Raw genomic sequence first — 26723 nt, 5'->3', positions numbered from 1 at the left:
TTTTTTGTTTTTTAAAATTTTTATTTTTCTAACAAATATTAAGCAATGATTTTAAAAATATTTGTACATTGTAAGATATAGTCAACACCTAACATGCCTTTGTACAAGATTGTGACTTAGTTACAAATCAACGAGAACAATGCACCGAAGAGCGAAGGAGGGGGAGAGAGAGGGAGAGAGAAATCCATTAAAATGACACCTGCACTTGGAGTTAGTTTATTCTTGTTGCACTAGAAGCATGGCGCCCTCTCTGAAATAGAGCAATGCTTTAGAGACATGATGTTATTTTCCCCTTTTCCCTCCCCATCCCCTGGCCACCACATTGCTTTAATGGCCTTCTGTCTTGGTGGCCTTGGCTTCATGATTTACCGATCCCGAAGAAAGCCAGGGAGAGACGGATCGTGAGCTGGTTTGCTTAGCCATGCTGTAATGGCTGATGACAGTGTAGAATCTTCCCCTGGAATTGGAATCCTGAGCTGAATAGTAGGCGTCCAGGGAGGCTGGGATGCATCGTTTATGCTGACAATAAAGGAAAGGGAGGACCAGTAAGTGGCTATCACAGTAAGTGCAAAATGTGTAGAACACCACCATGACCTATACTCAGTGTGCTGCAATACAGCCATGGTGGTTTTGCTTCATAAGCATTACCAAAAATGTTAAGCACATGAAAAATATTGTAAGACTGCAAGTCATTTAAATATAAACATTGGGTAGCGTGCCAGCATATTTGTACACAAAGTCAGCGATATCAAATTATTGCAAGACATCTTGATTCATTTAGACTGAAATTCTAATGCAGTTTACAAAACTTGTTGAGAGGAGTCTATTTTAATGCAGAAATTTGCCATCTCTTTCGCCAGTCCGGAATCTGAAAAAATTCAGTCCATTTTGACTATTCTAGAGCCTTCAAAACCTGATACATCCATTATTTAAGGGAAGGGTCAATAGAGATTTATCATTGGGAGCAATCATTAACTTGGCAGCTACTAATAAAATCTGGATTAATATAAGAAGTGTCATCACTGGATATTAAATTTATTGCATAAATTCTCCCCCAAAGTCCCTTGTTTCAAGACAGGCCTACCACATGTGTCAAAAAGATAATGTTTTATTAGGGTGTGTCTCATGCACAGGTTCATGTCTCTAGTCAGCCATGAAGCTTTCTGGAGGGTCTTAGGCAGGTCCCTGTGCCTAGGCTCTGCCCATACTTATAGTTTCTTCTATTTCACATTCACTTACAGAGTTTTTTCTTCTGCTATGATCATCTGAAATTAGCTCCTCATGCTCTGGCTGATCTAACAAAATGTATCATCTCAGCTTATTCCAGCTCTCTCTCTCTTGTGGGAGTCACATGGTAGCCACCATCCTAATATTTTATATATTACGTATTTATTAACCCTCAAAACCAATGCTTGACAAGAATACGAGCATACTTTCCCTCTCTCTCCCTGTAACCACAAATGTAGCATCTATGTAAACTAATCAGAAAACCAACATTCACTGAGCATCAACATTACTCTCAGAACATTTTATTTATGGTGAAGCCAACTCAAAAGGCCAGTTTCTGTGAACTCATGGAGAAAGAAAGAAATGGGAATAGTTGGGGTCTTCATGCAAACTTAAACCAATTGAGCTCAAAATAATTGTGGCTGACAGAAGATAATGCAAGCCCCTGTTTCCTAAAGCACTAACCACTTTTCAGCATGCTCTTGACAAACGATGTCTTTGATCCTGAAGGAAAATGCAGGACTAAATTGTAGCCATGCAGTCAATTAGATTCTATCACTAACAGAGACAGTCCATCCATCTAAGGTCTCTTACCTTATAAACAAATCCATCTGGGCAACTGTGGTCATAGGTAAAAGCTTTGTATACCACAAGAAACACTATGCAGGCGAGGAATGCAAGAGCCAAACTTATGAGAATCGTGACCTGCCAAAGAAGAGAAATATTAGACAATCAACACATGTGCAATCTCATGATCAAATGACTTATATTAACAGCCAACTGAATGAATTTCAGTCTTCATTACACTGTGCAGCATTGATCTGAGCATGCAAAATTAAATGAATGCCAGGTCCAATATTCCTTTTTCCTCCATCAGGCCTTCATAATATAGTCTTCTGTGTGTATCTTTTATAAAAATCTCTCTCTCTCTCTCTCTCTCTCTCTCTCTCTCTCTCTCTTTTTAAATAAAAGAGCAACAGTAAAACCCACCAGAAATTGTTACAGGGAACATGTTCGGAAGTTTTACCTGAGGATTCTAAAATGGACTCTGGCTTGGACCCTATGAACAATTTCCATGTGCATTAAACAGTCTCTGTCATGCCGTGCACTTCCTCTTCCTCTAGTACTTCCATTTGGGCAAAGGCCCATTGAAAAACCATTAGGAAAAAAAAAGATCAATCAATCATTTACTACAGTTGAAGACCAGCAACATTAAATGCATATTGACAAAGCAATTTAAGGAACATATATAAAAAGCACAATAAAAATATTTTTTTAAAAAAATAATTTACTGAGTCAGCACTGTAGACTTTGGCAGCTGCACAGAATCTTACAACTGTGCCTGAGATTCCAGGATTAAAGTCAGCCAACTATCGATCTTGAAGTACAAAAGGCCCCTGGAGTATACAGTCACTATTAATAACTATTAATTAATAACTAGTTATTAATTAATAATTAATAGTTAATAACTAATAATTAATAACTATTAATTAATTACTTTGTCCAGAAGTAATTGTAATGGTGGAATGGTACTGCTTGTTACGCTCATCATGTTTTGCCTGTGAAGAAGCCTTTTGTGCAAAACGGGACTGGACTCCTTACACGCCGGCGAAACCCGTAGGCAGCATGAATTACTCATGAGGAGACATCTACCAATTTGACGTCTACATGATTGTTGCAAAACATTGCTCTGTTATGGACTGTTATGGAATGTTTCAAAGCACTTTTCTATATACATTGTATGAATGAACTTTGGTATTCCTTCTAATTATCCTATCACCATTGAACTTTGGTGTATATGAGGTGTGATATTTTGTGTTTGAATTGATTTCATTGAGCACTTTAGCACTTTAAATACATGAATTATTGTTATTAATAGTGACTGTATACTCCAAGGGCTTTTTGTACTTGAGCTACTGGAGCAGCTCTTTTTTGCTCCAACTATCGGTCTTGAGCAAATAGAAGTTTTAGCAAAAGAGGAAGTACATTCTGTGGCAAAGACTATCTATTGCACACAGAAATTGTTCATAGGATCTGACCAAGACCTTTGTGATGGACAGGATGGGCTCAAGCTCTGCCTCTCCTGAGAAACAATCAATGACAGCCAGTGGGGTGCTGGGCCAGTGACGGTTGGAGTCTGTTGGAGAGAGTGAAAGGAGAGAAGGTTTTTGGGAGCAGCTGACAGAAGGCAGCAGATATTGCTGGCTAATTACAAACCTGTTCTGTTACATTGAAATGGTCCCCGTTTAACCCCAGTATATTTATGAGTTTAAAACCATTCATTCCTATATTCCATCTTGTAAATAAATTTTGTTGTGTTTAATCCTGGCTGGCTTGAAGTCATTGGCCAAGGAAAAATATCACACACACAGACCTCAAACGCTCTAGTCACGTTAAATGGAATTGTGGCAACATATAAAAGGAAAGTAAACTCTAAGTTCCCTTTCCTCAATAATCCTGGGCTGTAGCTGGGTAAGAGGAAGAAAAAGAAGGAACAGGCTGCCTGTCTGGTGGAGCCTCTAGAAGAGGAAAGAGGGGACCTTGCGAGGATTTGGATCCGAGCTCTCTGCCTTAAAATTAGAGGTTAGACAGGTGGCACGTGGTGACTGCCCTTTACTGCCTGGAACCCCCCGCCCCCAACCTGTACAGGGAGGTTTAGGGTTGCCATACCCTTGACTCTCATCTCGTGACACAATGGCAGAAATCTCTGTGTTGCCAAGCATGCATCAGGTACAGGCATGGGAAGGAAAAGACCAGGGTATCTTGGGTGGGGGAGGGTGGACTATGGATGCAAAATTCCCTGGGGCCCGGGTTGCTCTTGAGGGCCAAGAAACCCGACTGTCTCATTTTCTCCTCCTGCTTTCACACGATGCTGGTAATCTAAATACCTATCATCTTTGAACTTCAGCAAGAGCTAGAAGCCTCTTTAGGAATCTATAAATATTTGTTTTTAACCCTTTGCTTAACTAGAAATCATAACAAGTGTCCTCCTACAGTGATTTGTTTAGAAAATTTATATAACCCCCCCTGTTCTCTTGACACAGTCAGGGCCAAAGGCAGGTGGCAATAACATATAATACAAGAATAATCATCTATTAAATTAATTTAAAAAGATAATTAAGGACAGAACCGAGAATATGCTGATGCCCTTATACTGCTGTTGAGAAACCTGAGAAGTGACAAGAGGCAGACCTCCGGTTCAGGTCAGTTGCAAAGCGCAGTAGTTCTGCCTGAACTGGGGTTCTGCTGTGTAGGGGTTCTCTGAGCCTGTACAGAAGGTGGCTAGCTGCAGCTGTGCACTTGTTTCCCCCTAGCTGGCCATGGAGAGGAGTAACGTATTCAAGGCCAATCGAGAAGACCCCCATACCAGGTGCATGGTTTAACTCCCAAACATCCAACTCCCCAACACAATGACAGGACATTGTGATCAGATAAGGTGGATGGTAAGATGGAAACATGATTTTAAAAGAGAAAAATATTTTATATTGCCAAAGCAGAATATTTAGCCCCCTGAGCACAAGGAGGAGGAACTGTAGCATACTAACTCCTTAAACTCACAATTGTCTTCTGCATTTGCCACTACATATGGAGACAGCAAACTGATTTGGAAAAGTATCTAGGACTGTCAGGTCCCCTTACCCTCCCTGCAGGGGGGTGGGGAATGGACCTGGCACTTACCTGGGAGGTGTTCCTGGTGGGGTACAACTAGGTCACTTCCAGGAGTAACGTCATTGCACTGGCCATGGGAATGCTCCTGTGCTTCAAGCAGGGCTGATTCCTTACGAATCTGCCCATTTGTGCTAACCGTATGGAAGCATTCCCAAGGTTAGGAAAATGACGTCACTCCTGGAAGTGTCGTGTGCTGTCAGGAGTGTGCCTGCTGAGGTATTTTGTCTCCAGGGTCTGTTCCTTGAGCCTTTTCCCGCCACCGGCCAAGTAAGTGGTGGCAGGAGGCAGAGGCTTACAGCCAGGGATCCCCTGCCCCCACTGGGGGGACTGGCATCCCTAAAAGGATCATTGTCACTGCCCACCCACCCCCCTGAGTCCTTGAGGGGTTTGGAATCAGGGTCAAGAGCGAAATCTTAATACTGGGGAGGGGGGACCCTCACCTCCCAGGTCAATGGTTGCTCCCATCAATGCCTCTTAACTAACCCTAAAATTAGAGACTGAGGAGCAAAGTCTGCAGCTCTACAGGGTTGGGTGCTGCAGGCTGAGTTCCACAAATTACTTGGTAGCTGTACTCACATTAGGCCAGCCACTGGTTTTAGATTGAAGCCCCAAAACCTAAATAACACCACAGAAGGATAATTAATTAAGTTTATTAAGAATAGTGCAAAATATTACAATTATAGAATGTGTACAAGACAAGAAAGAAAATAATCAAAGCAAAATAACTCCCCTAAAATACTGTGCAGGTTTTAGTTCCCTAATACAGATGTTACCTTGTCAGGTCAAACCACAGAGCCTAACAAAAAGGTCCAAAAGCACAAGATGGAGTGTAAGCAGCTAGTATCAGCAAACAGCTCACAGAATAGAATGATACCCTTGCTTTATGCCAGGCAGCCTGCAGCGTGGCCTGATCCTGCTTAACCAATGAGGGGTCTTACTAGGACGTGTGGCCACATCTCTCTGCAGCTGGGACGTGTTCGCAGTCAGAGCAACTTGGCCCTTCCAGTGTTCTTTGCACTAATTAGACGGTATGCAGTAGAGAGCCTCCCATTCTGGGATATGGCCTTGAAGCCCTCGGATCCCATGATGTCACTCACACCTGTAGTTCATCTTATATCTCTGAGAATTGCTAGCTCAAAGCACAACTAATTTTCCAGAGATTTCTTTTCCTGCAACCTGACCAGGACCAGAGCCTGAAACAAAGATTTAGAAAAGCCAAGAAACAGGCAGGAGAGGGTCAGCTTCTTGACAATCACAACAGGCAAGTTATGAAGTGACTAATTTCCTTGCATTCTGGCATATATAAATTGAGCAAATTGATCATGGCTGGCATCTAGTATATAGGCAAAAAAACCCCAGAAAACAATCCATTCAGCGCTTGAGTAAATAGAATACCATCAATTACAAACAAAGCTGACAGCTCAATAGTATCACCAGGTTGTGCTGTACCAAGGACGCCCCAGCACCTGGAAAGCTGATGGTTAATGTGAAATGTGATCCCTGAATGAGCTCTACAGGGACTGGTCTGAGAATTGATCAAGGAGAACCCAAAAGACCTTCTGGGACTGTCAAAGGGGCAAAAAGATGTTCTGTCTGAGGCAGTACAATCTGAACACAGAGAACATTGTGTGCATTGTTGATCTTGAGCACAAACAGTACATTTCACAGCCAAAGCTTCATATGGCCAAATCAGCACTCCTGTAGCTATGACTTTCCCCTCCCTTTTGCCTCAACTGCATCTAAACAACAAGCAGGGTTGTCATAACTTTTCTCTCACCTCTCAAATCCCCCCTACACTTCTCCATCTCTGCTATTGCTTCTTCCAGCATCCTAACCTCTACCCTTTTCTTCTCTGTCTCACTGGACCTGAAATGGCCCAGGGGTGGGGACCTACATGTGCACTTAATGCTTGCTAAATGTAAGTTGCAGTAGTCCAGCCTGGAAGTTGCAGAAGCATCTATCAGTGTGACTAAATCAATGGATCCCAGTCCATGAACAAAACGTAATGGGGAAAAGATGCTTTTGGCAGCTGGACCCCCTGCTTCTTTAATATGGCTGTAAACTCAATCACACCTCCACATCTCATATGTCCCACCCCATACAGATAAGTCAAGTAAGTTCTTCCACCACATGCTCAATCATCCCCTCTACTCTTTCCCCCAAGACGGAGACTGAAATCCAGTCATAATTAACCAATTCTTTCTTGTCTAAGTAAGATTTCTTTCAATAGAGGCTGAATCACTGCTTCTTTAAATGCCTGAGAGGATCTATTCTCCAGCAAAGAGTTGTTAATTATCCCATCCAATGGCACTTTCTATTCCTCCTGGCAAGAGCTAATCAGCCTTGATGGGCAAGGATCTAATTTGCAATTGGTGGCCTTCATAACTTCAAGCAGACTGTCACCATCAGTCAGGGTGACTAGTGTTTGTAGGAGATTGAATACCACTGAAAAATTGTTAGTGATGGATTCCAGAGGGATAGCCAACTTAGTCAGCTGCAGCCAAAATCCAAAATGACAAAGATTTTTTTGACACCTTAAATATTAATTTATTGTAGCATATACTTTCATAAGACATCACCCAGTTTCTTGGATACACCAAGTGATAAATTCAGCTGGCAGAAAGATTTATATCCAGAGTTACAAACGAGGGGAGCAAAGTCCTAGTTTCTCAGGAAAATGTGTGTGGCATTACATTGAAGAGCACAGGCATGATGACATCACTTCCTCAAGTGACGTCATCGTGCCCAGCAGCAGGCATCTCCCATACTTCACAGGGGCCCAAATTGGTGTCTGCTGGGAGCTCACATGAACCATGGGCGTGCAAGAGGAGATCACCCCCAGTAAATGCCAGGTCCCCCCCGCTCCTGCTGAGAGGGTAAGGCAAATCTAGTCATTGAGCAGAAATACTCCCCCACTAATTGCTGAATGTTATGTTTTCAGTGTTCAGTTTGTAGCTGTGTTTTTCCAGCCTTCAATCCACCCATTTAAGTTCAAATCAGATTCAGAATTAGTTCTGGAGAAGAACATCCATTATCCATTATATTATCCATTGCCAGGGATAATATACATTTCTCAGTGAATATTTCTGGCCAACAAACTTACTCCATTTGACACTCAGACTGTGAGCCAAGCAGGGTTTGCATCAAGCAACTCAAACAGCTGCATGTTAATCAGAAGCAACTCACAACTGAATGGGGGAATCATCTGGGAGTCGAGTTCTTATCCACCACACCTTTCAGCAAAATAGCTACAGAGTGAAATTGCAAAAGGGAGCTTTTCCCTCCCCTCCAAGCTGGGTGAGGATAGAAGCAATGCTATTACTGTCTGTGCTGCAAAAGAAAGAGGAGAAAAAGCCCTTACAACCCAAGCTGAGAGTGGGGTACATGGAGAAGGGAAATCAGCTGGGCTTCTTATCATCTCCCTCGTTCCACCTCAGTTTGCTGCATTTCAGCAAGTCAGGGTCGCAGCAGTTTACAGGATGGGAGATGAGAAATTAGCTGGGAGTCAGTGCCTGATCCCCCCGCCCCCGAAACAACCAGCACAAAATCTCCTCAACAGGAGATCAGAAGTTGACTCCCTGCTGATCCCTCATTAGCTCAGAGTCAGTATCTGAAGGCTGCAAATAGCCCAATCCCATGAATACACAATTGCCAAACAGCCCATTGATTAGTCAGCTACCTGATCACCAGTGGTAAAGGGTAATTGAGCCAAACTGGCAAGGGTTCAAGCATCCCCACCCATTATTCACTACCCTGACACCAACTTTCACTTGCATCCTTCGTGAATACTTCTACTACTGCCTTCCTCCAAATTTATCTAGGTACCATTCAAAGAGGGTTAATGCCGGCTTCATCCCTAAGAGCTGGATATTACTGTATGTATGTGCAGGAGTATCTACTGACACTCAGAAGCACAGGGAAGCTATGTTTCCCTGTGCTTCTTGGCATCAGTGGAGACAGTGGAATTCATTGGTACCTACATTTCTCATGATTCCCAACATCTATGGATGCTCCAACATTTGTTCGTAGGACTCTGGAAACCATGGAAATTGTTTCCTAGCATCTCAATGACACCAGTATGTAACACGGATGTGCAGAATTCTCTGCTACCAGTCCCCTATACCCAAAAGATATGTTGAGAATGAGCAACTGATGGTTAGGAAAGCTACTGAAAGGAGCTTGATGATGTTGAAATGCGCCTCTTCCAAACTGGGCCCAAACTTTGGAGTGATTTGGCCTCAGTTCAAAAGGAGCTCCATGGGGAACCCTGAGCTAGGTACTCTGAACCCCCATTTGGATGCAGGTAACAAAGTTGGAGAATCTGCCCTGTGCTATACAGTACAGTTAATACATACCATATTATTTCTAGGCCTGTTCCATGTCCCCCTAAAAATATTAGGGGTGGACCTATCTTATGGACCATCTTTTAATGGACTTATCCCTGTACATACTCCTGCTCTGGCATGAATCATCATACAATGATCTGCTGTTCCTTCTCACCAAAATTGCTCACCTTCCATCTCTAGACTCTCAGTATGGAGATGGTGATAAAAAGGAGGACTCACAATAAGGGAAAGGGCAGGCAAATCTCAAGTTTGGTTTAATTTATATACTACATTCTCCATATATAAGGCAATCACAGGGATACATCAGAGAGGAATTCCTTTTATTGCAACCCTCTATATTTCTCCAGGGAAACCCATCCACATTTAGAAAAATCTTAGCACCAATAACCAATCCTAGAAACCAATCCCAGAAGTTGGTCATCAGTGGAACATACTACAGGCTCTCAGTGAGGCCCATGCTTAAGACCTTTCTACAAGTAGTTCTCACTGTGCACTTGTTCTCTGATATGTTCTTCTACTCTAAAGCATGCCCTTCTGACTTTCCTGCTTGCCTGGAATTTAAGAATATATCAGATAACTCTCCCTTGACACTGTGGTTATACTCTACATGTCTTGTTATTAGGAATAAGGAAGCGGTCACCTACTAAGGTAAGATCCTTGGTGCAAATTCCCCAGTCTGACTTTCTTGATAGTGTAGGAAAAGTACAGAGTATGCGACCATACCATCTTTCCAAGCAATTTGTCAAATAATTAAATTGCCTGTGCAATAAGTAGCTGGCTCAATTAGACTGGTCAATTTCCATCAAGTAATATCATTTCTAGTGGCTGTTAGAGCCGTAATGGATTCGATGTCTGAAAATGTTTGTGGTGCCAAGTCACAGCTATGTGACATATTTCATTATCAACTCCTAAGTCTTCAACAAACAAACGAGAATGACAATTCATTTTGCAAACACTACAGAAATCTTAAAATGCTGTGGATTCTTTAAAAGTCTCAGTATTAACAATTATCTGTTTGACATACATCTCTTTTTTTTAACCTTGGGATATTCATCCATATCATTCAAGCATGAAAGAATCTAGAGTAATTAAGTTAGCAAATAGCAACAGAATAACTGAACTCTGCCTTCCTTTGATTCATTATCACATATTACGTAAGGTGACTTGCATTGCAATAGCACCATGTTTTGTAAAAATCATAAGGATCTGCAGATATTTGTGCTGCATTCAGACATCATAAGTTTCAATCAGACTCCAACTGCTGTGATCTCATGCACCCTTCACTTCTCCTACTTCTCTTCATGTGCAGGGTTTGATGCAAAACTTTGCAGCTTGATCAAGCTCCAGTTCACCACGATATCCAAATGTAGGTGCCTCATTGCACTGGTGTTTCCTTTCTCAATACAAGCAGGGATTCTAACCTGAGGTTTAGCCACTAAATCATGCCCACAGGGAGGAGCAAGGGGCTCGTGCAAGCACAGTTGTTTAATTCTTGGTTTAATCAGCCACTGCCATGTAACTCATTCCTGGGTCTCCTCTGTGCTGAGGGCAGGAAGACCTTCCACGAATCAGCCTTGTGGTAGCCAAGAACAGGACCTTGGAGCTTTCATTAATTCTAGCAAATGTAAATGATAAACTTCTCTTATTCACATATAAGGAATGTCTGCATTCCCTTCTAACCTGGCCCACTGAAGTAATTTCTGTTCTGAGAACGAAGGGCCTCTATCTCAATTTTGTACTTGAGAATGAATACTCATTGCAAAACTAGGATTCAGGTTCTGCTTCCCAGGATTGTTAGCATCTCTGCTTGTGGACCAAAGATAAAGCAGCCGCAATCACATTATGGTATAATAAGCCTGAAAAGCAGCCTCCAAACTAATCAGAATTTGTATCTGTTAGTTATCAACCAACTGGTTATCCCCATACACACAGACCTTCCAGGAGGGTTTCTGACATAACAGGAAATCACTGATATCCACAGAGAAGTCACACAGTTAAAACCACATGATCATCCACAGATCCTGCAATCTTACTGAACAATGGCCGTCGTCACACAGCCATAAATTTAGCGCCAAACTAGTGCCATCTCCCGCTGAATGCTCACCTTATTCCGGTTCTGTTGCGATTTCACCATTCTCCCCAAATCACGCTTTGTGACTCTTTATGTCGTCCTCATCTACTTCCAAGTGAATGCCCTGGATCGATTGTGAATGCTTTGCAATGCCAAAGCGCTCACTTCCCTGATCATCTGTCCCACCTAATGCTGATACTCCCGCCCCACACTCCCACAAGCTCCAGTGCAACCCGCAATTAAGCCTCCAAGTAATTTTTTTAAACGTAAGCCTTATAGCACTATTGCGATATTCTGCCATTCAAGAACAAATGAAGCAGTTTACACCAACTGAGTACACTGACATTTCCTCTAAAATTTTAGTGCCAAGTAGCTGTTGATTCTCTGCTTCATTGCCCGTCTTGGTCACCCCTTTTATATATATATAAAAGATGGGAGAATCTGTTCTGATAACGATAACAGAGGAAATTATTTCTAGTGCAAAACTGATGAAATAAGGGGCCATGTGACGACGGCCAATCTCATCTGATTGGCCATTAAGACAAATGTCCTAGCCTTTCTCTTTAGTCTGAAGAGTAAATCTTGTGATGTGTAACACACTGAGCAAAAGGGAAGAAGCGTCAGGGCTTCATTGTGTCTGCTTTGTAGTCCTGATAGATAAAATAGTTTTTGAATTGCATGCAAGAGTTTATCTGTGCACTATCTGGATGTGACGGCCAGACTTCTAAGAGGCCATAGCACCTTGGTTTTTGCCATGCATTAAGTGTTATTTCTATTGCACAACTGTAAATATAAAGAAAGTAAGAGCTAAACTGGGTGAGATTATGAGGGAGGCTTTGTGTTGCTGTTACAGCTGAACCCCTTCAGCAGGGCCAGCGCATCCATGGAGGCGGATCTGGCAGCCGCCTTGAGTGCTGAGGTGCTGGAGGGGGCGCCAGGGATGGAGGCGTGCGCCACGGAGCTGGCGGCAGCAGCAGGAGGGCTGGGAAGCCACCTGCACACCACCCCGGCCACCTGCCACGCCTGGCCCACAGCTGCTGTGCCCGGGTGGGAGCGTGTGCTGGCAGCAGCAGCATGGGGCAGTCTGAGTGGGCAGTCTCCCAGCCCTCCCATTCAGTTGCCCCATGCTGCCGCTGCCACCTGCACACAGCTGGGGCCAGCTCACAGCAGCATGCTGCGTGATGACATCACACACAGTGATGTCATCACGCAGTCCGGGTGCGTGTGAGCTTTGTATGTGGGATCAGCAACAGCCTTGAAGCCACCCCCTGCCTCAGGTGCCAGAAACTCTGGCACCGGCTCTGCCCTTCAGTAAAGTATTCTGTCTCTGTGCAACACATGTAAGTGGTGAATGTAAATATGAATGCTGTATACCCTTAGTATTTAATGGGAACTACAATCTAAGTTTTGCCTAGTACTTGGGACTGGTGTTGCTTTCTGGGAAAGCAACTGTTTGGTTGGATCCAGTAATCCGCTTACACAAAAATTGCAGATCTTCTCTGCTTTCCCTACCCTGAACAGCCATTCCTGGCCCTGAGAGTTGATTTCCAGGTTCTGGGGACCACATGAAGTAACAGCCACATGGGCAAGGATGCTGCAGTGAGAATATGTAAAGAAGCACAATCACCCTTCTTGTCTTTTCTGCCAGCAGAGCCCTGCTGATGAAACAGAGAGGGATGGAAATTTCACTCCATTTCCCCTTTTCATTATAGCTAACTGGTCCACATGGCTGTTCCTCCACGGGTCCCATGAACTCAGAAATCAACTTTCCTGGGATCAAAAATGCTTGCCAGAAGAAGGGAAAGTGAAGAAGTTCTACTACTGTCTGTGCCTTCCACTGGTGTATTGCTGTTGCTTTTCTAGCAATTAAACCATGAAGAAAGAGATCCTTCATTTCCAACCACCATTCCCAATTAATCCCTAGCACACAGAACAGTTATGCTGACTGGACTATCAGGAAAAGGAAAGCATGTGTGTTGAGAAAAATGGGAACTGACTTGCCTTTCAAATCACTAATCTGAGTAGGTGATTCAATTAATGGGATTACTGTACAGGGGCACATCATCCAGCTGCCGACCTTTCATAAGTGACATCTCATAACTTCCTATCATATTTCATCTATGGCACATTGCCATTCTCATTACATGTGGGATTTTGCATTAAAAAACCTCAAGGTTGAAAAGCCCCTTTAAAACAAAGCAGTGGATGCAAGTAACAAATGAAATATCCAGTGATACTGAAATCCTTCATGGCCACAAATGGAGCACGTGTACTGATACCTGGTCTCTGGCGTATTCCCTCTCAGAAACCCAAGGATTTCATATTCAATTACTTTACCAAGCTCATTTTTGGGGGCTTTTATGGTAGTAAAAAAAAGAAACCTTTCGAAGATGATAGTTTCTATTCATAGATGTATTTGTTTTAAAATAAATGCCTGCTGCTAGTGTGAAATTCTAGTGTATAAAGGATCCCAGTTACTGTATTCAATACTCAGACATTTCATGCCAAGTACTAATCTAATCCAACTAGCTGATTTCCATCAGCTATTGGCCAGAACAAAAGAGAGCAACACACGGGGGGGGGGGGGGGGGGGGTGGAATAAGCAATTGACTTGGTTTTCATTAAAAGAATCAGGAAAACAGCTGACGATGTGGGATTTTACAAAAGGCACACAGGATCTTTAAAAGGCTCAAGCATGGGCTGTCAACTGAGTTTCTATTTTTGGCTGCTTACTAGCCAATAGCAAGCCAGGCTTTTAAAGATCAGACCACGTTTCTTTCCCTAACAACATTTGTGGGAGAAACATATTCCTAGCTGACATATCAATAGGACATTTTTAAAAGGAGTGAATGAAATCCTCAGTTTCTCCTTAACACAGAGGCAAAATTGGACAGCACATGGAAGCTTGAGTCTCTCTAACATGTAATGCCTTTTATTAGCTTTGGATAATATGCCAGCAACATCCAATCTTCAGAAAGCAGGTCTGGCCCTGGTAATCCATTCTCTGATCATCAATGTCAGATTACTATGTGATTTACTGGAGTATACCTTTGAACTGTTTGAAAAGTTCATTTGGTCCAAAATATGGCAGGTTATTGTTGTGGGCTGGATACAGGGATCATATCACACCCCACTGAAAGATCTAGCCCTCAATCAGTTTCCAGACAGAATTCAAAGTGGTGACTCTTACTTTAAATGCCTTAAAGGCTTGTGGCCTGGGCTCTTGAAGGGCTGCTTCCGCCCATACTTTTATTCCAAAGTACCCCCACCTGCAGAGGTGAGGTAGGTAGCAACCAGAGTGCAGAGATTTTCAACGGTGGCACTTTGCCTTTAGAATGTCCTCTCCCTTAGAGCTTGCCAGGTACCTAGTTTACTGTCCTTTAGGTGCCAAGCCAAAACATTTCACCTTACCTAGGCTTTTAAAGTGAAATATTCTGTTTTTTTATTGCTGTTTATGGCTATTTTAATATTGATAATTTTATGGTGGTTGCTTTTTATTATTATTATTTATGTCATTTATAGTCTGCCTTTCTCACTAACTCATTAGCAAAGCACCCCCTCCCTACAATACAAAAGCCTTTTTGAATAATTCAGTTTTGTCTCATTTGCAGAAAGCTAGGAGACCCGGGGCTCTCCTGACCTCCTCAGGCAGGCCGTTCCACAGGGGCCACCACAGAGAAAGACCATGTACGGGCTGCTGTTGATTCCCATAGGTATGCCGGACCAAGGTTCTGTAGAGGTGACATATGTTTTTTGAATAAATTAAAAAATAATAAATTTGCCTTTCAAAATGAAAACTACCACCAAGTTAAACCTTTAAAAAGATAGATCTTTTCATAGAGGGTAATAACTGAGTTGAACAAGAAAAACTGCATGTCAGTATATAGTTGTACTGCTACCCACTAGAGCCATATCATGCTAGGTGGAGATTTCATAAACTCTTTATTTAAACTCTGACATAGCCAGACCTGTCTTCAAAGCTAGGAAAAATGGGAAGATCCATGGAATTCCTGCATTGGAAGCCAAGTTTGTTTAGTATGTGAAAAAAGCCTCCTTAAAGCATGATTTAGGAAGTCTGCTTTCTAGCACGGAAATAAGTTTTTTTTAACCATAATTTAAAAGGTACATATTTAGCTCATAGAACTATGACACTAGTCTCTGCTCTCCAAAAAAAGCAATTGGAGGACTCTGTGAGGTTCCCAGAATAGTTTTAAAGAGCTTATTTTGAAATAATTCCAACCTACTACCTTCTTGAAAACTCCAAACTTCTGTCCCTTATAGGGCTTGGGCATGTAGCTTCTTCTCAAAGATCTCCAAAACACAAAAGTATTGTTTACCTTTGAAGACTATCTGGAAGCAGAGCACTCCTGCTGTATTCTGACTTTAGTTTGACCATTTGAACATAGTTTGCCCAACAGCTAAACTAAAGATCTTACTAATCTATCTAACTAATCTAATGATCAGCTCTTAAAATGCCAATTAGGAGGAAGTGGGGCCCTGCATTACGTCTAGCTTCTCCTTCTCTCTACCTCCAGATTGGAAAGTGATCAGTTATGTCCAAGCTAACAGTACAGTTTAGCTGTTCAGCAATGGAAGGAAAATCCAGCAACAATGGGACATCTTCAGAATGGGCCTTTGGCTGTCAGTGACCCAGAAGCTTGCAGCAACAGACTGTTCAGAAGATACAGCTGGTACATCCCCCTTTTGCACCATCTCCCTTTTCCAACTTTCCCATACCAACACTATTTGTACACCATGTGGGTTTATGGTGGCTTGGAAAGCAACTATCATCCTACCTGCAGGATGTTTCTTTACAAGGCACTCTGTGAACGGCAGAACAGCACAGTAGCTCCTACACCATAAAGGTGCGTTCAAATTTGGCCTTGTTTCCTAAGGAAAAAAATTCCACATGGCAGAGAATGGCAAAGGGTTCAGATCTGCAACAAGGGCAGATCCCTAAATTAAATGAATTTTTGCTGTTTCACATATAAATATGTGTTTTGTTTAGGATTACCACCCTCAACATGGCATTGTCCCAGAAAGACAACTGTTCTCCAGACTAGAAAGATCCATTCCCCTGGAGGTAGGGTTGCCAACTCCGGCTTGATAAATCCCCAAAGATTTGAGAGAACTGCCTCAGAAAGACAGAGTTTGGGGAGAGGAGGGAGTTCAGTGGGGATGTGATGCCATAAAGTCCAGCCTTCAAAGCTGCCATCTTCTCCAAGGGAACTGATCTACGTAGTCTGGATATAATTTGTAATACCAGGAGAAATTCAGGCCCCACCTAGAGATGGCAACCCTACATCCAGGTAAAGTCCTCTTCGGAGGGTGGACTCTATGGCATCACATCCCTGCTCCTTTACCTCCCCAAATTTCATCCTCCCCATGCACAACTCCCAAATCTACAGGAATTCCCCAAGCTGAAACTGGCAACCCTACTTTAACTGGGCTGCTCCATTACTTCTTACTCCGCCTTCATTTTGATTGCAATATACACTCTTGAAGAAATACACAAAAGGATCAAAGCATAGATTGCCCTTTCAGACTCACTTCACTATACTGGTTAACAAAGCCAAAGCTAAGGTTTGGTCCTTAGATCACTTTTTCACTTTTCAGTTTTGCAAGCAGCTCAGACATTTAACACCACCACATCCCTCTGAAGGAAGGTCTCAATAGTGAGATCCCAAGAATGACTGACACTTGTTTATAAATAAACACAGAAATAATTTCTCCAACCAAAGTCAATGAACTTTTCACTTGAAATAAAATCAAAGGCAGCACTTTTGTTTTTTAAGGGGCCTTTTAGAAATCAGTGTGTGTATTTTCTTTTTGAGGAAGCTGAAGTAATGAAATGTGCTTTGTCTACGCATATGCCATCATGGGTCATGAAATAAAACTATCAGAACAGCAGTTTTCACACCTGGTACACTGGTTCCTCTCACATAGGATACATTAGTATAGGTGCATTGGGCCGGAAGGCACCTGAAGGCTGTCTGGTCCAGTCCACTGCACAGAGGCAGCCGCCTCCGTCCCCAAACACTTCAATCAAATTAGTCCCCCTGTCCAGACTATGAAGTGTTCCAAGGCAGAAAACAGACCAAGATGCACCATGACAATCAGTGAGAGGAATTTATTTAACGTGGGGTTTTTCTGAAGACTCCTTGCAATAATTCCAGCCGGACTTTGGGGTGGGGGGGGGGACAGGAATCAGCTTTCCACATGCTCTTTTTCCCCCCTCCATGCAGCAGGAGGCTAGAAAAAAATCACAACAGATGGTCTTGAATTTTGTCCATGTTCTGAATTTTGACTTTGTCCTTGAATGTTATTCATCCAAACAGGTTCAGCTCAGGACCCCAGGCCGTGGCTCTAGCCATGTTGAAAGCAATAAATACATTTCCCCACCTGGTGCACTGGTTTACTCCACCTAGAATTTTTTTAAAAAATATATCAGGAACGCTTGTGTGTTTCATGTGCCCATTTAAAGGATAAGAGCTTGGTTTTAGAACAGAACATTTTGAACCCCCCCCCCCCTGCCCCAGGCACACACAGAGATCAGATTCCACTCACTTGGAAATGCCCCCTAGCTTAGCATGAATCTTTCATATCTCTATCCCCCTTAAATAATCCTGGGTTTTAAAAAAGTCCTTTAACTACCACTAGTAGTGAATATGTAAAGTTACATGTAGGAGTAAGGGGAACTTTAAAGATGTTCCTAGTTATTTATGAATTCATATTTTTAATATTTGAATTAAGAGACAAAAAAAAACTCAGAAAAACTTGACCTTGCTAAAGGAGCTATGAAAATTTCTCTAATTCCTTTGAAATTGCCACCTCCACACACAAAAGCCTTGTGCACTGATAAAGGCTTGTAATAGCCCTACCACAGGTCCTTTCTTTTTATGCTGCATTAAATAATACCCTGACCTGGAAGGTCTACACTAACGCAATCCTGCCAGATCTCAGAAGCTAAACAGGGTTGGCTCGGGTTAGCATGTGGATGGGAGACCACCGAGGAAGACCAGGATCGCTGTGCAGAGGCAGACAATGGCAAACCAACTCTGTTTGTCTCTTGCCTTGAAAACCATACAGGGTCACTATAAGTCACCTGCAACTTGATGGCATGCTACACACACAACTAAACTATTCCATATGTTTACTTTCATCCAAGTCAGTGATGATTCAAGAAGGCCAACTACCTCTTTTTCCTTTAGTCACTTGGCTTTCTAAGACAGGACTTCGCCAGAGCAAGATTTAAGCCCTGAGTTTTAAGGATAATGCTAAGCTTAGCCACAGAATGTGCAAAATAATAAGTAAAGAAAATATGACTGAACAGGCAGGCAGGTACAGAGCAAGGAAAGGGGCATCTAGGACAAAGGACAGGATTCCACACGGACAGAAACCAGCACCCTTCTTTGTAGAAGTTTATCACCGCCTTAGAACTCAGGGCTAAAACAGACAATACAAAGGGAGTTCTGTCTGTGTCTGGAGCACCTGCTTATTTTATTATTAATTTGTTCTTTGCCACATGGAGGCTCAATGTGAATCTAGATCATTGTACAAGGAAGGCAGGGGAGAAGCCTCCCCCTGCACCATTTTCCCAAAACAGAATGGCCCTGGGAACTGCTGTTTGCCCAAATCTTTGACCCAGTAGCAGCTGGGACAAAGAGTGGCTGGGGCATTTCAGGTCAAGCGCATGGCATGGTTTAAGATCTCCTCATGCTGCAGTTCCAATACAAGTCATCCCCCCTCCTTCCCCATGATCCTGAATATTGAATTAAAGTAATTCTGGGCAGGAGAGGTCTTAACCAACAGGCAACAACTTACATAAATTTGAAATAAATGTATGATGGTTCATGGCCATGGAAAGGGAAAAGCCCAGTGATCCAACAGCCCAGGAAGTGGGGGAGAATCCTTCTCCTCCACATATAGCAACCATTGTGTGAAAGCACAACTTGTCTATCAATCCTCTGCGAAAGAAACAATCATCTCAAAAGTCTACCAAGCTTGGTATGATTCAGTCTCAGATACTATAAAGGACACAAGGAATATCAGAACTGTTTTTCTGGATCAGATGAATAATAACAACAACAACATTCAATTTATATACCGCTCTTCAGGATGACTTAACACCCATTCAGAGCAGTTTATAAAGCAAGTCATTATTATCCCCACAACAAAACACCCTGTGAGGTGGGTGGGGCTGAGAGAGCTCCAGAGAACTGTGACTAGCCCAAGGTCACCCAGCTGGCTTCAAGTGGAGGAGTGAGGAATCAAATCTGGTTCTCAAGATTAGAGTCCCGTGCTCTTAACCACTACACCAAGCTGGCTCCATCAAGTCCAAAAATGTTAATAGTGACCATCCAGATGACTTGCATGGTCACACGATCATAACTGCTGTCTATATTGCTTTTCAGAACAACTTAAAGGGGGTGGAGCGAAATTATACAAAGGCAAAAGATTTATACAATCTGAAGAGAAACCAGAGTATACGAAATTATACAGAAAAGGCCCACATTCTTTCAAAGAAGAAATTAAGAAAATTAAATGCTTCGATAAAAGCACAAATGTTAAACTTCAGGAAACTGACAGGGAACACAATAATTACTGCTGAAAGCTTCAATTGGATTCAGTCTTTGACTTAAATACACCGTAACTATCTAAGGGCATCTGTTGTACTGCAGAATGCATTGAACTCTCTCCCAGGACAGACACCTGGCCAGTTCTACCCTTAGCTTTTATTCTGCTCCATGACTACTTTCTGTTGATGGATGGCCAACTGGATGTCACGCTGGATACCGTGGTCTGAGGTCTGGAGGCTGTGGTGACTTGGTTGAAAAAAAGCACCTGAAATGGAACCCACTGAAGATGGAGATCCTGTACCTGGGTCATGGGACAGTGGATAGAGTGCTCCAGCCTCCCAACCCTAGACGGAGTACAGTTGCTGCTTGCATTGATGGTGAAGAGTCTGGGCATGACCTTGATGCCACACTTCTGATGGAGGCCCAGATCTTGGCTGTTGCCAGATCTGCATTTTTTCATCTATGGCAGGTCAGGCAACTTGCCCCCTATTTCTCCTCTCACGACCTAGCCACGATGATCCATGCAACAATCACCTCAAGATTAGACTACTACAATTCACTCTATGCAGGGCTGCCTGTGGGCCTGATCTGGAAACTACAACTGGTCCAGAACACAGCAGCGTGTGTCCTCACTGGGACACTGCTTAGGGCAAACAGCCACCTGGTGCATCACCAACTACACTGGCTCCCAGTTGAATTTTGGATCTGGTTCAAGGTTCTAGTTTTGACATTTAAAGGCCTTAATGAACTGGGACTGACATACATGCAGGACCTCCTCTCCCCCGGAGAGCTTTACACTCAGCAGACAAGAAGCTGTTGGTGGTCCCTGATTCAAGGGACATTTGTCTGGGCTCAACTAGGGCCAGGGCTTTCTTGGCCCTGGCTCTAGCCTGGTGGAACTCTCTCCCAATGGAAACTTAGGCCCTGCGGGATCTATTACAATTCCACAGGGCCTGCAAGACAGCGAAGTTCCACTGGGCCTATGGCTGAGGCCTGACGATGTACTCTCTGGCGGTTACTTCCCCCACCATGCAACCCTGAGTTTGACCAGCTCCAGCTTCTGCTGTCTGCATTTTATGGTTTAATCACAGCCTCTGGTATATACAATGGCATCTTATTTAGGTAGTCTTCTATTGGTTTTTATTTGTCTAATATGTAATTTTAAATTTTATATTTATACGCCTGTTGTGAGCCGCTCTGACCTTGTGTGCAGGGAGAGCAGGATATAAATCTAATAATAAACATAAAACAATTGAGATTTCTTTTTTTAATTTCCAAGAAATTAAATTATATTAAAATATGCTATTAAGCAGCCCTATGGGATTTCATCTGGAAGAGATGCTGTGTCCAGTAGAGGACAAAGTCACCCACCTACCATCTCTCGTCCTATCAGATTCTATTATTCCTGAACCCTAATTATAATCCTGCACAGATCTGGTGCTTCGTGGTGCTTCCATTGCCCCTTCCCCTTCCTAAGTGCAATGTGAATTGAAAGCCCCAACACACTATGGATTGGGGTCTAAGGAAAGGCTAGTCACAAGTGGCTCAGCTTCACAGCCAATCATTACAGCTGATTTTTTTCTTTGAGAAAGTGAACATATACATGTACAAGGAGAGTGATTTGACAGAGAGAAGCAGAACCAGGCAGCAGCCTCTGTCCATGTCCCACTGCAAAGAGACCCAGTATCTCCTATGACAAGACAACATATAACAGTATCACTCAAATTATTAGAATTACCAAGGGCCAGACTGGCAAATGTTTCATATCCGGAAATCCAGGAGGGAGCTTACAAAACAGCTCAGCATTTCTGCAGCTCCCATTTAAACACCATCAAAGATCAGGTTTGTAAAGGACCCATATCTCCTTCAGCTCCCACAGTCAGATGAGAACACGGTTGAAAATCTTTTTGCTCTGAGAATATTTACAGAAACCAGCTCAAACCTTTACCTTTGGACCATCAATTCAGCTCCTCCTTACATTATCTTCAACTTATGACTCAGGAGGGCCCTGGTCACAACCAAACACACTTTCCACTCACACAGAGCTGCAGGTGTTCTCTACCATACCCAGGCTTTTACCTCAAGAACAGTTTCCCTTTTATGTTTATGTACTTTTATATTGCTACTTCCCTGACTGCCTCAAAAGCTTTTCACTGTCACCAAATGCTTTTGCCTTAGACCTCCTTAGTTTAAGTGGTAATATAGGAAATCTTATAGATCTTAGTTTGACAAAACAGTCAGCATGTGAGAGAGGTTGTGAGGTAAAAAATGGATCTTTTTTTCTTAAACAAAAGTAGAATTTATTTGTACGTACATCAGAGTGATAGTTTACAGAGTTATGATATGTGTTTTGGTTTCAGAATAGTTCTTAATCTTGGTTTCAAAAAAAATTACATCTTCTTAAAAGTATATTCACAGACTCAGTCACAGAGAGTAATTTTCCACACAGATCTTCACTAACAGAATACACTCTCATCTCACCCATGCAGACAAATTGTCTCAGGCCTTCCCTCGTAGCTTGCCTGACCTAGATAGAATAATCCTTCTCTCAGATATACAAAAATTGACCCAGGTTCATAGACACCCAACTTAGAGTCTCTCTACACGAGACGCCTCGGCACGTGTTCATCAAGTGTAGAGAGATACAATGTTAGCCGGGAAGCGTAGTTTAAAAAGACAGAGCTGGCAGAAATCGCTCCTCAGAGCATTTGTTAATTTCATATTTACCTCCCAGAAGAATTGCACCTCTCTGGTCTAAATCTGTGTGGGAACGCAACCAGAGGGCAGTGAGGAAAGGAAATGGGCTGGAGCTGCCTTCTGGAGCCGGGCTTGGACTTGGAGAGGTTATAATGGACTGAAGTTTCCCTTCTGGCATTTCACAGCCCCTTCACACAGCTGTAGTGTATAGCAAAGCCTTTGCCCTGCTGCTGGCTCTGTCTTTTTAAACTACCCTTCCCAGCTAACATTGCATCTTCCAACACGTGTTCTTCATATGTCAGATGTCTCATGTAGAGAGACTCTTCTTCGACAATACATCAATCCTTTCTTAGACTCTGCCAAGCTACAAATGACGAATGACACTTGAACGGCAAGTGAACAGACTCACATGTATTCCTCCCTATTCACTTGTGCTCCACTTGTGCTCCACTTGATCACGTAGTGATCACGTAGTGATCACGTAGTGATCAAGTGGAGCGCAAGTGGAGCACAAGTGAACAGGGAGGAATACACGTGAGTCTGTTCACTTGCCATTCGAGTGTCATTCATCACTTGTAGCTTGGCCCTTAGATACAATCTCTGAGACACCCAAAGACTGACTGAAAACTTCTTCCCTCCCCATTGACTAAAAACTGCAGTTCACTCTGCCCCCTAGGGTACAGCAACTGGCCAAACATATCACACTCTACTTACCCATCCAGCCCCCACTCCTTCTGTCCTCAGAGGCCTTCCTTTAAACTCACAATAACAATTATTAAAACATCTCACATTAGCCAGCAGAAATAAAATCCAAATTAAAGACATTACATGCAAAACAGCTCAATCCGTTTAGTGTTCTGTTGGCTGTGATGCTTTATAATAAATATAATTAAATGTTCTGAGGAAGTAGGATAACACTTGAAAAATTCAGCCTTTGAATATCTTTGTGATTTGGCTGTGGTATTCGAAAGATGTTTAATAAATACAGATAAACTTTACCTTGACATACATTCAATAACTGCTTGCCTGTTACTTTCATCCATTTTCTTTAGCTATGTCACTGAAAATGGATTCTCCCCGGTAGAACTGGGAAAGAATTTCTAGACACAGTTCATGCATTTTCGTTTATTTATGTTAGCGTTTCTGTCCTGTCCAAGTAGAAGGAACCTAGTCAAGAAATAATCTAGTTCTCTTATGTCTTAGATCATTTCTGGAGGTACACTGGAGAGCCAGAAAAATAAAATGGTAGATCGAAATTACTTTCAGGAAGGAATGGATTAACCCCATCTGTTCTCAGTTTTCATTCTGTTTCCTCAGTAATATAAAAGCATCCCACACGCTATATGCCACAGAAGCCTGTACGTAAGAAGATTACCAAGCAAGAGTAGAATATAAAGGAAAAAGCAAATTTAGCATCTGAATGTTAAACACAAATGCCTCAGTTTAGCAAGAGCAATGCCCTGCTGCATAAGGACCCTTAGGTCCAAAAGAGTGCTGCACGCATGGTTTCTGAGCTTGGATCTCTGCATTCAGTATTTGGGTCTGCACCCATCATTACTGCACTAAATTGGGTACTGTAAATATATAATAGATTGTGCTGTCAGTACTGAGAGTGCCGTCACCCAGTTGGAGGTGGGGAACTGAATTCTGCATCTTGATTTCCTTCTTTGCAGACAGTACATGATAAATATTGTATGAAGGTAAAGAGAAATTGACCAAAAATGCCCACGGAACCTACAAAATAGAAGACAGAATGACAGATAAGTTAAGAAAAGGCTCTAGATGGGTTTTCAGTTAGACTAGGGAGAAAAAAGAGTTGGCACAAAGGAATGAGGCCTTTCCACAATTCACTTTAGGGACAGAATTCCAATACACAAATGATACCATTTCAGCCTGAATATACATCTACTGCTTTTTGGTAGGCCTTTGCCCTCAAGTCACTCTTTCAACATCAGTAACCACCCTTCACTTTGTACCTTGTTTTCCTGGAATAAAGAAATGTTTGAACATAGAGCAGAGCCTTGCACTTAAGTGACCCAGCTGTGCTGACAATTACCTTGAACTAAGTGGAAGAAAAGATCCATGGTCATTAGACTGTGTTCTGCCCCTGAAGCAACAGTAACTTTACAGGATATAATAGGATTTTTCAGCAGTACCTCTGCATCCCAAAGATAGCTGGCACAAAATGAGACGGTTGCCATGGCATTATGTTATTTTATTATCAGTTAACTATCAGTCATCAACATCTGAAGCCATTTCTATATAAATGAGCTGCACTGAACACTTAACATTGAAAAACACAGCCCTACTCTTTTCTTATACAATTGACATAAGTTTTGCCAGTTTGGATGACTTAAGTAGAGGCTCAGCGTTCCACAACATCTTACAGAAGAAGGTTGGTAGGGCAACATCATATACGAGGGAGAAGCTGGTTTAGGTATCAAGCTGCCAGTGCCAGCTTCTTTGATGAAACCTAATCTAAGAACAGAAAAGCCATTGATTTCTATTTCTGTTTCTTTTGCTCTGTTTCAGAGCAGACAGTCTTTTTCTACTTCTGTTTTTTTAAAAAATAACTTGTGTTGGAGCCCATTTTCGCCTTGTAAGAAGTGAATTCTGGATTCCATGGCATGTTTGAAAGATAGGCATTTAAACAGAAGTTTTGATATAACATGATGACTACAAATGAAAAACTAAATGCTTATAACTTCTAGCAATTCTAAAAATAGGTTGATCAAAGAAAGAGTAAATGTTTTAGCCACAAGGGAAGGGACCTTCCACAAGGGAAGGGACTAGATATTTACTATTTTTAAATGAAAGCTAAGATTCAGAGAACCTGCTATCCCTATTGTTACAACAAGAGGTTGATATCATATAACTATATTCTAGAACCAAATTTTTCAAAAATAAAAAGCCCCCCGCCCCTGGGCAGGGAGAGGAAATGGGTGAGGAAATGGGTGATTTCCACATGGGTGATTTACTCCTCTCTGTTTGAGTGTTTGCTCTTCAAGGATCAAATTCATTTTGGCTACCTATCTTTCCACATACCACTTTTAATCCCACATCACCATGAAATAAAGAGGGTAATGAGGTGAGGTGCGGACATCATTGTTGACATCACCGTCAGCATCATGGTGCCACCACATCACCATCACCCTTTTTTAAATTTCCATGTATGCCCAGTCACGTTAGTATGTTACGATGTTACAAAGTTATGACAACCATCAGTGGGAAAGAAACAAAAAGAAAAGAGAAACGAAAGCAAAAGTAAACTCAACATGGCACACGTGCAGTGTTGGCACAGAGTAATGTCAAACACAGTACTTTTTACCCCCAAAGCATACATAATTAATCTTTGAAAACCTAAAAGACATTGATTTAACCACAACACAAATTAAACTTGTCATTATATTGCCCCTTTTTTAATGAAGAAAACTTAATGACATTATAACATTGCAATGTCATTATTATTGTATTAGCCCCCCTCATTAGAGATGGGCATAAACCCAACTATGACCCAAAAAAACGCACAAACCAGGCTGGTTTCTGGTCCGCAAACCACAGTTTGTGGAAGCTCCATTTGAGGGGGTGGCAAGGCCGTTTTTGGCCTCCTCCATTCCTCTGCGGGCCCACAAAGGGACGGAGGAGGCCAAAAATGGCCTTACTGCCCCTCGCGGGAGGAGAGGCAGGATGCTGCGTGCTGCAGAGGAAGGTATGTGTGGGGCTGGTGGTGGGGGTGGGAGGGGCTGGGGTTTGGGCAGTTTAAAGGGCCCTGCCACTGGTAGGTCTCTTTAAACTATCAGCTGGCATGGGGCAAGGGGGGATCCCCCTACCGGCTGCCAGCTGATAGTTTAAAGGGACCTGCCGCCTGCAAGGCAGGAAGGGGCCCTTTAAACTGTTAAATGCCCCTTTCCCTGCCACTGCTAAGTGGCCAGAAAGGGGTATTTAAACCTCATGAACCACAAACTGGTTCGTAACTGGCCCCAGTTCTGTGCCAGTTCATGGTTCCTGGTTCGTGAAAATCCACAGACCACAAGCCTCATGGTTCAGAGTTTTTTTTGGTTCATGCCCGTGTCGACCCCTGATACCAGCCTCTGCCTCCCAGCTCTGAACCAGCCAGTTTGGATACACACTCCA

At 42.6% G+C, this 26723-nt stretch overlaps 1 protein-coding gene across 2 annotated transcripts in view; it reads right to left on the bottom strand.

Moving 5' to 3' along the window:
- Positions 1 to 327: 327 nt before the first annotated feature.
- The window catches only part of NSG2 (neuronal vesicle trafficking associated 2), a 68661-nt gene continuing 42265 nt past the window's right edge, over positions 328 to 26723 (bottom strand). For both annotated transcript variants that reach the window (XM_054978392.1, XM_054978393.1), the window contains exons 3-4: positions 1822 to 1932; positions 328 to 519 (exon numbers count right to left, since the gene is read on the bottom strand). In XM_054978392.1, coding sequence (XP_054834367.1) covers positions 328 to 519; positions 1822 to 1932 — 303 coding nt within the window. The remainder of the gene's footprint in view (positions 520 to 1821; positions 1933 to 26723) is intronic.

This window comes from Eublepharis macularius, chromosome 4 (assembly GCF_028583425.1).
Source record: "Eublepharis macularius isolate TG4126 chromosome 4, MPM_Emac_v1.0, whole genome shotgun sequence".
In the NCBI taxonomy this organism is placed as follows: domain Eukaryota; kingdom Metazoa; phylum Chordata; class Lepidosauria; order Squamata; family Eublepharidae; genus Eublepharis; species Eublepharis macularius.
The sequence above is the reverse complement of the archived record's forward strand: the minus strand, read 5'-3'. Positions and strand labels throughout refer to the sequence as shown.